The sequence below is a fragment of the Trachurus japonicus genome, chromosome 17 (assembly GCF_045865225.1).
Source record: "Trachurus japonicus isolate A0001 chromosome 17, Traja_1.0".
Classification (NCBI taxonomy): domain Eukaryota; kingdom Metazoa; phylum Chordata; class Actinopteri; order Carangiformes; family Carangidae; genus Trachurus; species Trachurus japonicus.
Window position 1 is genome coordinate 4,421,008 of NC_140923.1, and position 15,972 is coordinate 4,436,979.

A 15,972-nucleotide genomic window follows, 5' to 3' on the forward strand; every position below is an offset into this window, starting at 1 on the left:
GCAGGACTTGGTTGGGGGGGGATTTCCACCCTCCTCTTTGCTTCTTAGCGTCTTCCCAAAATGTCCGAGTGTCGCCTTACAAAGAGTTTTTATTTTTAGCCATAGGGGAGGGGTTTGGGGGGGCTTTTCGTGTGAGCACTCTGAGTTTACCACCTGGCCCCCGTCCACAAGAGGACTGAATTCAGGTTCCCTTTGGATCCTGAAGCCTTTTTTAAACAGCGGTAGGTGGAGTTTCCCCCTCTCCCTTTTCCCCGTCCTCAGACCTGAGTTTGGGAGTTAGCGGTTGTTGGGTGTTGCCACTCTGCTCTCCAACAGCTCTGGTCCCCCTTTCCCCCAAACTAAAACATCCCTTTTTTAAGCAACTTTTCTTGAAATTCAAGGGGTTTGAGACGTTCGAAACAGAAAAAAACAGCGCAATGGATCAGCACAAGTATCGCACGGCGGGCGTCCAGGAAAAGCTGGAGATCGTCGGCGTAGAGGACGAGTCCGGGAACCCGATCAGCGCCCTGACCATCCTGTCGCTGCTGGAGCGGGTGGCGGGCATCATCGACAACGTGCAGTCGTGCCAGCAGCGCATGGAGGAGCGTCAGCTGGAGCTGGAGAGCAACATCAAGACCATCCAGGGCGACGTGCTGAAGCTGGCCAAGGACCACACCGACACCAGCGGCACCGTGGAGAAGCTGCTGCAGAAGACCCGCAAGGTCAGCGCCAACGTCAAGGAGGTGCGGACGCGCGTGGAGAAGCAGAACGTCCGCGTCAAGAAGGTCGAGTCCACGCAGGACGAGCTGCTCACGCGCAACAAGTTCCGGGTCGTCATCTACCAGGTGAGACTAGACCAGACCAGAACCAGCAGATTGTCTTAATGTTGTAACTTTGGCTTCAGTTTGGACTTTTCTTTATTTGACAGTGACAAGGAGATTTGTCCATTTTTTTTTTTAGTTACTTAGTTTCAGTTTATTTCGGACATGTTAACTCATTGAGTGCCGCGCTCCTTTCCAAAGTTTTAGTCAAGTGTACCGGCAATTTAGACCATTTTTGACTATTTTTGTAGAGCCATAGTGTATTCTATATTATTGCCACCAACACATACTGTGGCTCATTTGTAAGGTGAAACTTTATGCTTCAAATAGCCACAAACCGTTTGTTTCTACGTGCCTCCATTCCTTTGAAAACTCAAGCTAAACATGGCTGGGTTTCACCCAAATCCCTGCTTTTTTTTCTAGAAAAGGAGATACAGCGTCTTTTATGAAAGCTGCTCTGTTTGTGCCTGTCGCTCTTCTGACACTTGCATAACTCAATGAGTTAAAAGAAATAAGAAAGAATACAGTAATGGACAGACATAACAAATAAATACTTTGCAAAGACGACACATGAGAAAAATTAAAATAATTGATGATTTCATATTATTTATTTATTTAGCCTATTTTTTCATATCCAAAAAGGAGTGGGAAGAAGTAAAATTTATTTACTCCCACCCCCTATTCATAAATTAGCTATCAACCTTCCTTGTCACTAATCACTAATCTTTATCCCTCTGATATATAGGCATATACATACAGTATAAAAAGACATATACAAAGACAAACTGAAGGTAACACCAACAGACCAACAAATAAAACTAAGTGGGTAAATACCCAAATAAATAATAATAATAAGCACCTTGTGGTTGTCATTCCTGTACATATTGAAAACCATTTCTTTGTACTTCTTTTTGAACTGGATTATGATTGGACATTCAAACTGTTACATAGTTTTATTAATCAATAAACAAATAACAAATTTACAAAAAAAAAAGTAGTATTGTGTATGTAAATTAGCTGAAATTGTTCTAGACTCGAGTGTTTTCAGACCTCTGTCTGGGCTCAAAGAAGTTTAAGGACATTTTCATGATTTTCTTGATGGATCAATCAACTAATTGGTTTCCAACATTGATTTGTCCAGATCAAAGTGAAAACGTTGCTGCTCCAATGCCTTCTTCTTGTGAATCTTTGGATAATTTGACCTGCAACAAATCCTTTCATGGTTAATAAGTATATTAATTGATCATTGGTGTGATTATTGGCTGCAGCTCTGATCATGTAACGCTGCTTCAAAGAGAGAGCGTCTTTAGCTTCAGTCATGTGACATATTATCACCCAATGAAACTGAACACTAATCCTGGGTGTGGGGTAGCGAACAGGGCCGTTGCTAGGAATTCTGGGCCCCCTTAAAGAATACTAAAGTGGGCCCCTCCCCCTAACTTTTCCTTTTTTTTCCTTAGACTATGTACAGTATGTATTATCGTTTTTTATTTAGCCTTCTTTGTTTTGATGCTAGTGCAGCATTACACTGCAAAAACACAAGTATCTAAGCAAGAATATTTGTCTTATTTCTAGTCAAAATGTAATTTCTAGTCAAAACAAATCTCATTCTACTTAAAATAAGACACATTATATTAAAAGTAGCTTGTTTTTAGACACTTTTTACTTCTTTCAAGCATATTTTCACTTGGAATAAGTAGAAAAAATCTGATAGTGGAGCAAGTTTTTCTTCCTTATTACAAGCACAAAAAACGTACTTTCACTGGCAGATTATTCTATTTATTGTGAATTTAAGTGAAAATTATCTAAAAACAAGTTAATTTTTAGGTTATGAGTCTTATTTTAAGTGGAAAGAGATTAGTTTTGATTAGAAAATGAGACATTTGGACAAGAAATAAGACAAATATTCTTGGAAAGATGTTGAGTTTTTACAGTGTACTATGAGTGTTAGTCACGGTCTTACGCAGAATAAATCAGTCATTCAAAGATTAGATTAGATTAGATTTTTATGGGCCCCACTGGGCTCTGGGCCCCTAGAGTTATCATCACCTTTCTCCCCTATACAACGGCCCTGGTAGCGAACACGAGGTTCTACAGTAGTTTGCTGGACTCGGTCCTTCTCGACGGAGGAAATGAAAATGTTTTATTAATCACTAGAATCTGGGAGGATCCAAGGTCCGGTCCAGGTTTCCAGAGCATAATAATTAAGCTGAGTATCAGAAGTGAAGTAGATTCTTTCCCCCTCAGGCCCGAAACAACCCGCATGGCTGCCAAGCTGAGAGAGATCTTAACTCAAATGAACCTCGGCTCAATTCATTAAGCGACGGCCCTGCTGAGAGCCGAGGCTGGTTTCAGTTCAAAACACTTAAGAGCCATCGACTCGGTAACACCGGCCAATTTCTAGAGAAGCAGCATCCTCATTACGCTGAGAGGACACACTCTCATCCACACCACTCTAATCAGGTCAGGTGAGACGCATGAAAACAAGATCATTCATTCTCCTCAAACAGTCTCAACAAACTCTCAAACGCGGAGGAAGGAAGGAAGAGATTTAATTGCTTTTAGAAATCACCGGTCTGGAAAAGCAGAAACATTTTTATTAAACAAATCTCACGGTTGAGTCGACACGTGAAGCTTCGTCTTCTCGTGGTGCAGAGAGAATGAGGACAGACTTTCACACCAAACATCGATATGATGGATTTTCTGTAAAACTCAATGGCTTAAAAAGGTTTTAAAATATACAAAATAACATCACAGGGATGAATTAATACATGAATTATAGATAAATTAGAGTTTTAATGGATTAAAGACGTTTCAAAACTCCAATTCCTAAATAGTTTAAAAGAAATCAGTGAAATTTACTAATAAAATCACATGTAAGGACATTTTATAATTAAATCTGAGAGATACTTAAAGGGATAGTTCAACGTTTTGGCAAATTGGCCCATTGCCATAATACCTATAGTCATAACAGTAGGTTTGTTACCTTTAATTGTCGGTGCAAGCTATTTTTAGAACGGCAGAGCAGAGCCGTGAGCTGCTCAGAGCTACGCTACGGAGGCTCATGGGATTTCTTGGTTTCCCTCATCAAACTCATCAAATACACAATCCAACAACTCCACAACGCTCTGGTGGACAAGTTGTGAGCTGCACATTCACCACGCTATGAGATAATAACACAACGTTACCAGACAGAGTTGTTTTAGAGGGAAATACAGAGACTGTTGATGAAAAACTGTCCCTGAAGGCAACGCGCATCATCATGCGGTTTTGCTTGAATTTCCCTCTAAAACAACTCTGTGTGGTAACGTTGTGTTATTATCTCATAGCGTGGTGAATGTGCAGGTCACAACTTGTCCACCAGAGCGTTGTGGAGTTGTTGGATTGTGTATTTGATGAGTTTGATGAGGGAAACCAAGAAATCCCATAATGAGCCTCCATATAGCGTAGCTCTGAGCAGCTCACGGCTCTGCTCCGCCGTTCTAAAAACAGCTTGCACCGACAACTAAAGGTAACAAACCTACTGCTATGACTATAGGGATTATGGCAATGGGCCAATTTCACAAAATGTTGAACTATCCCTTTAAGTGTTGATTTGATTAAATGTTGTTTTGGATAGTTGGTTCATTCCTATGCACAGACTCTATTTATGTATTTTCACACTTTTATATTTGATGTAGTTTTTCCTTGGTTTTTCCTGCAGCGTCTTGGACTCTGTGACCTTTAGTCCAGGATTAAACTCTGTGCAGCAGATATATACGTTACGTTCCCTCGGTGTCGGACGCTGCTGCCCTGGTTCCTGTGCAGCCTCTTTGCTTCAGAATAGAAACCGGAGCGCAACGTGCTGCCGACAGCTGCTGTGGATCCGTGACAGAGAGACTTATTCTGGGATCACGGCGTCCTGCCTCTCTGCTCTGCCAGCGGGGACACGGTCACAGTCACAGTCTGACACGGCAGCTCATCACAGGGTCGACGTACAGGAAGAGGAGGCAGCGAGGAGGGGAGGGGGGCGTTGTTGTGCAGGTTGTGGCTGACAGAGGGCGCTACAGCAAAGAGCTTTAAAGGTGAAGCTAACGCCGACAAGTAATAGCTACAAAACTATACAAATCCAACAATTAAAGGGATAGTAGCATTTTTTTAAAGTGGGGTTGTATGATCTACAAATAGCCCCTAAGTACTTTAATTGCAGTAGAAGACTCTCTGCACTCCTCCCGTTAGCAACGCCAGCCCATAATAGCCCTGCCCAGAGATTTACAACATACAGTGTTGTGAATGGACCCAAAGAAACGGCCTATTTTCGCGGCCTAAAAGAGATTTTACCTGAAAAATAAATACACAGTTCCATTATTCGCTATAATATAATTTTTTCCAGCCCCTCAAAGTGCAGGAAAAACACAGTTTTTATTTGGACCTAACCAACTCACGTATCCCTCCGCCCAGGGTTAGCGCCCGCCGATCAGCAGTTGGTTAGGTCCAAATAAAAACTGCGTTTTTCCTGCACTTTGAGGGGCTGGAAAAAATTATATTATAGCGAACAATGGAACTGTGTATTTTTTTTTTCAGGTAAAACCTCTTTTAGGCCACGAAAATAGGCCGTTTCTTTGGGTCCATTCACAACAATGTATGTTGTAAATCTCTGGGCAGGGCTATTATGGGCTGGCATTGCTAACGGGAGGAGTGCAGAGAGTCTTCTACTGCAATTAAAGGGGGGTTATTAGGGGCTATTTGGAGATCATAAAACCCCACTTTAAAAAACAATGCAGCTATCCCTTTAACCCTCAGATGCTCCCTCAATTTGTACCACTTCCATGACCTCTGGACAAAATGTAGACATCAGTTACTCCCAAAATATTTGTGATACATATAGGGCTGGGTCTTGACTAAACATGAAAATAACTTTTGACACGGGTTTCAAAAGTTTTAACCCCTTCCTGGCCAGCTGTTTTTGGTGCAAAAACACATGATTTCTATGGGGCTCTATGGGCTTTAGGGCCGGTGACAGTATTTTCTCATTTACAGAGTGATAAAAAGAGATATCCATAATTCCCTCTGTAAAAACCCCTGACTCTATATGTCAACAAAAAAATAAAACAAGAATTTTGAAAGGGGCTTTATCCATTGTATGCAAATTAGCATTAGCATATTTCATTAGATATTGCCTGATTTACATATTTAACATAAAATTTGACAAAACTTGTAATACAAAAAATATTTGTCTTAATGTAAGTGATAAACTTGGGAAGTTTCATGGTGATATCTGTTAGTTAAATTTTTTTAACCTTAAAATACATTTTAAAAAAACATATAATAGGCGGAGATGGATATTTTTGTCCACTTGAAGGGTCATGGATGTTGTTAAAATGCATTACGAGTCCAAAAAATGGACTTTCATTCTGAAACTCGGGACATCCAGAGTTTACCCAAAGATACACCTCCTCGCCAAGAATAAGGCCCCAGTGACCTTTCATTTGACCCTGGGGAGGTGGGCAAAAATGTCCAGGGGTAACATAATAGAAGAAGACTTGAAAAGGAAGAAGTTGTTCACCTGTCTGCAGCAAATCTGATCAGAAAAACTTCAATTCATATGCAACAGTGACCGATTCCACATATAAACGTAGACAGGGCCGTTGCTAGGAATTCTGGGCCCCCTGAAAGAATACTAAAGTGGGCCCCTACCCCCTGACTTTTCCCCTTCTTTCTTAGACTACGTATGTATTATAATTTTTTATTTACTTTGTTTTGATGCTAATGCAGCATTACTATGAGTATCAGTCAGGCTCATACAGAATAATTCAGTCATACAAAGATTAGACTACTGGGGTTTTTTGTGGGCCCTACTGGGCGCTGGGCCCCACCTTTCTCCCCTATACAACGGCCCTGAACGTAGAATAAATTAAAAATCACAATAGAACATCCAATATTCTTCACATTATTAATATTCATGAGCTCTTCCTTTGATCTGCGAGTCTTCATTTAAATAATCGAGGTGTAGACAGACAGCAGGACTTCATAAAAAGCAGAATTTCTCCTATAATTTCATGTAATTAATTTATAATCTGAGAGGAAGAAGAGCCGTCGTCCCTGCTGCTCTAAACGTTTCCTGAACAGCCAGCCAGACAGCGGCGATCTCTCCGTCCCGTCTGCAGTGTTGAGTTTCCTCATGACTGATGTGCTGTCGGTTATTCTGAGGCCTCCGCTCGTCTCCTAATATAGAGCTTCAGCTGCGGCCGCTCAACAGGAAGCAACAAGCGCTTTGTTACATACAGACGCTCATCATCATCGATGCTCGGTGGCGGCTGAGTGATGACGGCGGCGGTCCGGCCCGGCCCGGGGACAGTCGGTCGGTCCGACAGACAGACAGTAATAAGAAAAAGATGGATGTCGCGCCCCGAGGCCGCCTGTTGTTCACCGCCACGGACATCAGAGGACGACCAGCAATTTTAGACGAGTTAATGGGTTTTAGTTTATGATGTTTCCGAGGTCGCCCAGCGAACGTTAGCACGACTTCTGTTCGTTAGAGAACTGTAGTTTTCACTTCTTTATTATCCAGATAATTAACTGTAAATGTTCCTTCATAATCAAAAAAAAAAAAAGGCGTCTGCGGTTTGGTGCGAACTCTGCAGCTCCTAAACCTGAATTCAGCTTCTTAACTTTCATTCATTTATTTTTTAACATTCAGTGATTTTAACCCTCCTGACGTCCTTCTGGGTCAAATTGACCCAATCTGTTCCCTTCCTCCATCCTTCCTTCTTTCCTTCCTTTCTCCCTTCCTTCTTTCCACAATCCTTTTCACCTTCCTTCCTTCCTTCCTTCCTTCCTTCCTTCCTTCCTTCCTTCCTTCCTTCCTTCCTTCCTTCCTTCCTTCCTTCCTTCGTATGTCCTTCTGCTTCCTTCCTTGACCTAATCTGTTCCTTCCCTCCATTTTTCTTTCCTTCCTTCCTTCCTTCCTTCCTTCCTTCCTTCCTTCCCTTCGTCCTTACTTCTTCTTCCTTCCTCTTTTGATCCAATTGACCCAATCTGTTCCCTCCCTCCATATTTCTTTCCTTCCTTTTTCCTTCCTTCTTTCCTCCCATCTCTCCCTTTGTCCTTCCTTCCTTCCTTCGTCCTTACTTCTTCCTTCCTCTTTTGATCCAATTGACCCAATCTGTTCCCTCCCCCCATATTTCTTTCCTTCCTTTTTCCTTCCTTCTTTCCTCCCATCTCTCCCTTTGTCCTTCCTTCCTTCCTTCCTTCCTTCCTTCCTCCCTTCCTTCCTTCCTTCCTTCCCTTCGTCCTGACTTCTTCTTCCTTCCTCTTTTGATCTAATTGACCCAATCTGTTCCCTCCTTCCATATTTCTTTCCTTCCTTCCTTTTTCCTTCCTTCCTTCCTTCCTTCCTTCCTTCCTTCCTTCCTTCCTTCCCTTCGTCCTTACTTCTTCCTTCCTTTTTGACCCAATTGACCCATTCTGTTTGTCTATCTTCCCTTCCTTCTTTACACAATCCTTCCTTCCTTCCTTCCTTCCTTCCTTCCTTGACCTAATCTGTTCCTTCCCTCCATTTTTCTTTCCTTCCTCTTCCCCTTCCTTCCGACCTTCCTTCCTTCCTAAACGACAAAGATAGAAATGATTCAGTCTGAATGGTAGTTGAAGCTCCTTCTCTCTGTGTGTGTGTGTGTGTTATTAATCCAGACATTGACCCACTTCCTGCTCCGCCGCTGTAATTACTGTGTCATTCTCAGTGTGGCCTCGCTCCGACGACTCCTCCCTGATTAATGAGTGTGATCGTTGCAGCTTAATTAGGATGAATCGTCTCTCAGGTCCAAAGTCGCCGGTCGCTAGGGCGTCGCTAGGGCGTCGCTGGGGCGTCGCTGGGGCGCAGCGGCCGATTGTTCCTGTACAGATGTTCCTGATGTTTGGCTCTCTGTTGGTTTTATGACAAAAGGTTCAGGGAAAGTTAAGAGCATGGATGATGATTTATATGAAATGACTCAAAGTCACATTAAACCATGCTCTGAAATCTCACATTGCACCTTTGATTGATTCTTATTAAAATTAAAATTCCCACTGCTTAATTTAAATTCAAAATGAAAATTTGTTCATTTAAATCTTAAGATTTAAAAGCTTAAACTTGCTCTGGAAGATTAAACTTTTGAATTTAGATTTGCATCGAATAATGTGATTTTTAAAGTTTAAAAACCACCTTATCATAATTACTCTCAAATTAATACCTGTAAAAGTAAAGTTAATTCAGTTCTGTAAAAAACTGTAGTGTGTGGTGTGTGGAGTAGCCTAAACGATAAAATAAATGACGTTCTACATGTAACAACTGATAAATAAGCAAATAAATCTTGGTAAAATGTATTTATTCATACTTATCCCTTTAGTTTATTGGTTATTTGACCGTTGCAGCAGCTGCACAGGTGGAGCTGAAGTTAGAAATGTTCTTTTTTTTTTATTAAAACATAAACACAAGATTATATCTATGGGGGGTGAGGATTAGTATCCGCTGGGATATTAATTCAATTATCATAATGAAAGCACCTGTCTTGAGTTACAGGTGTAGCAGCTTCCTGTCTCAGTTACTCCTCTGTAAAAATAGAACAACTCGATCCGATGAACGAAGCAGCTCGGTGAGTCGAAGGCTGCAGGCGTCGGCTCGGGTCTGAGCGAGCGTCTCCGAGGAATATCATGTTTTCTATCTGAGCCTCCATCATCTTGAAACGAGCAGCGCGGTTATTTATTATTCCTGCTGCGCCGAGGAAAGACACACGAGACGGCCGCGCGGTGTCGGTTTACAGCGGCACACACACAAAAAAAAAGAAAAGAAAAGAAAAATCTTTACAGAGTGAGACGAGAAAGGTTCAGAGGCCCGGGTTTAGAAAATCCACCCAGCAGCTTCAGAGGAGATGATCCACATTAGCCTAGCTTAGCATTAGGAAACTCAAAGAGAGCAATTAACATTTTAAAGGGATACGCCAACTTTTTTTTTTCGTGTCTTGCCTCACTCCCGAGTCCATGACCAGCAGATAGACACCATCCTTTCCACTGTGCGTGCAGTAACAAGGGAGATAGAGCCGTATCGCCTGTAATTAGCTTAGCTCAAACGCTGGAAGTGTATAGGTAGTGTTAGCCTGCCTCCTACCCGAGCCGCTGATTTCATTTTAGCTCTAAACTCTGTAAATATATCACTTTATCAACATTTCAAACATTTTTAGGCGAGAAAGTAGCCGTTTAGATCAGCAGTGTGTTGTTAATTTGTCTAAATACCAGCTGTTTACAATTTTGTTTGGGCGAATTCGGCGCTACTCAAGCTAGCCGTTGTGACCAACGCACTTCCGGTTACTTTCACAAAATAAAACACCCATTGCCCTTTACATACAGAAAACCATGACGATAAAATTTGTGCTTTTACTTTGAAACAGGAAGCTAACCTACCCTCGATGTAGCTAGCTTGAAACAAAATAAACCGTCTTTGCTTGAACCGTCCGTTTTGACCGATCTCGTCCCGTTAGCGGCGTTTGACCGCTCAAGATGCCTTACCGGAGAGTTTTGTCAGCTCTGAGACGAAGATCGGCCCGCCGGTTTCCGTTTAGAGTTGCTAAAGAGTTTCTCTGATGACTTTAGGTGGAGGCAGGCTAACACTACCCATACACTTCCAGTGTTTGAGCTAAGCTAATTACGGGCGATACGGCTCTATCTCCCTTGTTACTGCACGCACAGTCGAAAGGATGGTGTCTATCTGCTGGTCATGGACTCGGGAGTGAGGCAAAACACGAAAAAAAAAAATGTTGCCGTATCCCTTTAAAGCTATTGTTATTGGTGCACTTTAAAAATATGGTTGCAGTTTCTTTAAAGGTCCAGTGTGTAAAATGGAGGTAAAACCGCGACATCTAGCGTTCAGATTCTAGTTTGCAGCGCTCACTCACTCACTCGTTCGCACTCAAAGTGAAAAGTGACGGTGGCCTCTGAAGGACAAAAAACTTGTATTTCAGGAGCATGGAGCGATGAGGTGAAGATCTAAACCATTTTATCATATGTCTGCTGTTTCCTCCTCCTTCTTCTTCTTTGTTGAGAACGCGAAACTCTTGAATCATGTTCTCTGATTGGCTGGATTTTCCCTTCAGGCTGCCGTAGGCTACAAACATGGCGCCGTAAGATGGCGACACTCTCTAAAGCAAGACTTGTAGATATAAAAGAAGAATTATGATTATTTATTTTATTTTATAGCGATTATACACTTATACAAATATATTCATGGATAGTTTATTCAGATTTTAACAATAAACCTTGACAATTATTACACACTGGACCTTTAAAAAACCCAACAATAAAAAAACAGAGGCCTTGATGATATTCACTATCTCACTCCCAGTACTATATCACTTAGCCATAAAATTACGCCAGGCTACCATGATGATTCATAACGACAGATAAGAAAATGAAATACATTTATAGAAGGTGTGTGGGGCCCCAAAATAACATTTTACTAAGGGCCCCATGGAGGCTACGGCCGGCACTGGAGGTTATGAATCTCAATTGATGAAAAGTGTAAATCTGAACAGTTGGATGGTGAGATAGCAGCAGCAGCAGCTTCTTCAGTCAGTGTCTGAACAGGAGGCTCAGACATGTTTTTGGCATCGCTCACGGTTCGGTTCAATATCAGATCAATAGCGCTCTGCTCTCACGCCGCCGTCACGTCATATCTGTTAAATCGTAATTAGCAGGAGCTGAGTGGGAAGAATCATCGTTCACGTCGAGACCTCAGACTTTATCATTGTTCAAGAGCGTGTCGATAAACTGATGGCTGCAAACGCACCGACGCCGGCCAACGACACACATCTACATCAAGTCTTTACACCCCAGCAGCCGTTTGTTTACATCTGAAGAATCTGATTAGGGCTGTGACGACAGTTAGCGGCTACGCTAACGCCGAAAGAGAAACAGAGCAGATTTCAGAATAAAACACTCAGAGAAACCAAATCCTGCAAAGTTGTAGGGATGGTGGGTCCAGGTGGTGAGGGGGCGGGGCTTTGTTGTGACATCACAAAGTGACAGGAAGTCCTGACGGCTGGTTTTAACTTTAATGGAGGCTGTGTGCATTTCTCTGTGGACTGAGGCTTTGATACTTTCACAGTATTAATATAGAACCTAGAGCTGCTTTATAATCACACTACACATGGACATCTACCTTTATTTTGAAGGAGCTTGAACACAAACATCTACCTTTATACCGTATGGAGCTTTAACACAAACATCTACCTTTATACTGTATGGAGCTTTAACACAAACATCTACCTTTATACTGTATGGAGCTTTAACACAAACATCTACCTTTATACTGTATGGAGCTTTAATACAAACATCTACCTTTATACTGTACCTTTATACTGTATGGAGCTTTAACACAAACATCTACCTTTATACTGTATGGAGCTTTAATACAAACATCTACCTTTATACTGTACCTTTATACTGTATGGAGCTTTAACACAAACATCTACCTTTATACTGTATGGAGCTTTAATACAAACATCTACCTTTATTTTGAAGGAGCTTTCACACAAACATCTACCTTTATTTTGAAGGAGCTTTCACACAAACATACCTTTATTTTGAAGGAGCTTTCACACAAACATACCTTTATTTTGAAGGAGCTTTAATACAAAATCTACCTTTATTTTGAAGGAGCTTTAACACAAACATCTACCTTTGTCTCTGTTGCTTCTCTCTCTTTCACTTTTCTCTCCGTAACCCTGGAAACAACAGATATTATAACCTCTCTGTCCTCTCTGTTCTCTCTCCTCTCCTCCAGGGGGAGACAGAGATCCCGTCGGTGGCCGTCACCAAGTCGCCTAAAGGAACCGGTCTGGACGGGCTGGAGCTGGAGCCCGACGCCTACGACCTGCCCGCCGACCTCTCCTCGGACGAGGAGTACCTGAGCGTGGAGGAGACCGACTCCTCGCGCGCCGCTCGCCTGAAGAAGTCGGTGGCGAAGAGCACGGAGCACCTGAAGGCCGCCTTCTCCAAGGAGAACATGAGCAAGAGAAAGGACAACCTGGGCACCAAGTTCCACCACCTGGGCGAGAAGGTGATGCCGGCCGAGCGGCGCGAGAAGATGCACCAGGCCGGCGAGCGGCTGAAGCAGTCCGGCGAGCGGCTGAAGGAGAACATCGCCAAGAAGGCCCCGAGCAAAGAGGCCTTCCGCATCAAGCTGAAGAAGGAGCGCGCCGTCGCCGAGGGCCAAGAGGGAGCCGAAGGTGAAACCGATGCCAAGGAGTCGCCGGTGCCGCCACAGCCGTCCGCCGCCGGGGTCGCGTACACCGAGGTCGGCCCGGAAACCAAGAGGGAGGGGCCCGTGGAAGAGTCCAGCGCCACCCGGATAGGATAAGGATGATGAGGAGGATGAGGAGGATGAGGAGGATTTACAGGAAGTAGATCATCGGACGTGATTGGAGGAGGCTGGACACTCGTGCAATTTGAATTTGAAAAGAGGAAGGTCTGTGATTGGCCGACGACAAAGACAAAGACGGACTTTGAATCAGTTTGAATGAGATAAAACAGAACAAGTTGTTGAGATGGGTTTATTACAATATTCATTAAGCCCAACATTTTTTTTTTTACGTGTCTTGCCTCACTCCTGAGTCCATGACCAGCAGATAGACACCATCCTTTCGACTGTGCGTGCAGTAACAAGGGAGATAGAGCCGTATCGCCCGTAATTAGCTTAGCTCAAACGCTGGAAGTGTATGGGTAGTGTTAGCCTGCCTCCTACCTAAAGTCGCTAATTAGCTTAGCTCAAACACTGGAAATTTTGCATGGGTAGTGTTAGCCTGCCTCCACCTAAAGTCATCAGAGAAACTCTTCAGCAACTTTCACTAAGACTTAAGAACTTTTAACAGTAGACGGGCCGATCTTCGTCTCAGAGCTGACAAAACTCTCCGGTAAGGCATCTTGAGCGGTCAGATGCCGGTAACAGGACGAGATCGGTCAAAACGGAGGGTTCAAGCAAAGACGCTTTATTTTGGTTCAAGCTAGCTACATTGAGGGTAGGTTAGCTAACTGTTTCAAAGTAAAAGCACAAATTACATCGTCATGGTTTTCTGTATGTAAAGGGCAACGGGTGTTTTATTTTGTGAAAGTGCGTTGGTCACAACGGCTAGCTTGAGTAGCGCCAAATTCGTCCGAACAACATTGTAAACAGCTGGTATTTAGACAAATTAACGACACACTGCTGATCTAAACGGCTACTTTCTCAACTAAAAATGTTTGAAATGTCGATAAAGTGATATATTTACAGAGTTTAGAGCTAAAATGAAATCAGCTTCTGACTGCAACTGATTTCGGCTCGGGTAGGAGGCAGGCTAACACTACCCATACACTTCCAGTGTTTGAGCTAAGCTAATTAGCGGTGCGCCAGCCCTGCCCGTATCTCCCTTGTTACTGCACGCACAGTCGAACGGATGGTGTCTATCTGCTGGTCATGGACTCGAGAGTGAGGCAAGACACGAAAAAAAATGTTGGGCGTATACCTTTAAGTGTTCCCTGTTGACAGTTTTTACGTTACACAGTTCAAACTCAGCCATGAATGTAAGAATATTTATCTGTGCTGCACTAAGAAGCAGAAGAGTCGAGTTTAAATTTGAAGAGATGGTTCACAAGGTTGATTTGCACAAGAAGGAAGAAGCGATGAATGTTGAACGTCTTGATCTTTTATCTGGATGTACATATAATATCCGGAGGGTGGGGTTGGTCCCTGAAGGCATCAGCTGGTCTCTGAAGCCTGGAGCCGCGGTCAGACTGGTTTCTGCAGCAGTAGAGAAGAGTAGAGACGAGTAGAGTAGAAGGCCGAGGTCGACGTCAGAGCTGCACCTGGCTCAGGTGATGAGTTCAAGTACATGTGGGATAAATCAACACTGAAGACGCTGCTCATGGTTTGATGCAGCGATTAAAGCACCAAAGTCTGATCAACATTTGCACCAAACATGAAGAAACTGAGGGTGTTACAATGATGTTGTATTAAAGTAAAGTCCAGCAGAGTTTCCATAGTAACAGGACGGTTGGAAACAACCCTGAAAGCTTTCTGTGTCCGACTGTCGCTGACATAAACAATGGTGAAATTAAATCATATATAAATTTAAGACAAGATTTAAAAAAGAAAAAGATAATTTTGTGTTTAATTAGAAAGATAAAATAACTGCTTTAAATTCCTGACAGACATTGAACGCCACATATGCTGTTCAAGAACAAGAATTTTAAATAAAGTTTGATCAGTTTGAATGAACCATGGTGCAGCTCGTCAGTTAACGACCAGAAAACCTGCATGAACCACAAACTAACACAACTTTGACCAGTGGTGTGTGTCTGTGTGTCTGTGTGTGCGTGTGTGTGTTGTGATTTAAGGTGGACTGAGCTTTAAAGCTTCTCAGCAGATTCATTTTTCTTTTTTTTTGTTTTTTTTTGTTTTTTTCAGTTTTGCTGCTTCGTATCCAAAGTTTTATTTATTATCAGCAGCTTCAGCTGTTACACATTAGTTCATTGTCGTATCTTATTTTGAAAGGTTTACTTCCTGTGTAGCTTGTTACTGTATTTACGCTGCTGCTGCTGCTGCTGCTGAGTGGGTTTGTTCTTAGGTTTCTAGATTTTTTTTGGTTTGAAACATTTTGATCAAGGTTTCATTTCTTACTCACGTTTCATTTCTTCTTTTTTTTCCACAGCTCAGGTTCCAAGTTGTTTTTGTTTTCACCGACTGAAAACCTGTGTGTTGTTTTTCTGAACGAGCAGCAGCACAATATTAATCCTGTTGTTTTGTTTCTGTTGTTCTTGTTTTGTATAAATAAAGTTATGGTGAAACCTCGACAAAGTCTCAAGAAACATTATATTTTTATTATATTTTATGTCTTAATTATTATATTTACATAACTTTAATTATGTATTGAAGGGATAGTTCAACATTTTGGCAAATTGGCCCATTGCCATAATCCCTATAGTCATAGCAGTAGGTTTGTTACCTTTAATTGTCGGTGCAAGCTGTTTTTAGAACGGCGGAGCAGAGCCGTGAGCTGCTCAGAGCTACGCTACGGAGGCTCATTATGGGATTTCTTGGTTTCCCTCATCAAACTCATCAAATACACAATCCAACAACTCCACAACGCTCTGGTGGACAAGTTGTGAGCTGCACATTCACCACGCTATG

The 15,972-nt window shown here is 42.5% G+C and overlaps 1 protein-coding gene across 1 annotated transcript; it reads left to right on the top strand.

Moving 5' to 3' along the window:
• Positions 1-258: 258 nt before the first annotated feature.
• Positions 259-13,413, top strand: cavin4a (caveolae associated protein 4a). Its single transcript, XM_085805352.1, has 2 exons — positions 259-824; positions 12,592-13,413. Exons 1-2 carry the CDS (start codon positions 417-419, stop codon positions 13,165-13,167), a joined length of 984 nt encoding a protein of 327 aa, XP_085661478.1. The 5' UTR covers positions 259-416; the 3' UTR covers positions 13,168-13,413.
• Positions 13,414-15,972: the final 2,559 nt, after the last annotated feature.

Bases quoted from the DNA above. Each gene is read 5' to 3' on its own strand.
- cavin4a (XM_085805352.1), top strand. From the start codon at position 417: ATGGATCAGCACAAGTATCGCACGGCGGGCGTCCAGGAAAAGCTGGAG. The intron at 825-12,591 runs GTGAGACTAGAC...CCTCTCCTCCAG, and splicing joins TCCGGGTCGTCATCTACCAG to GGGGAGACAGAGATCCCGTC.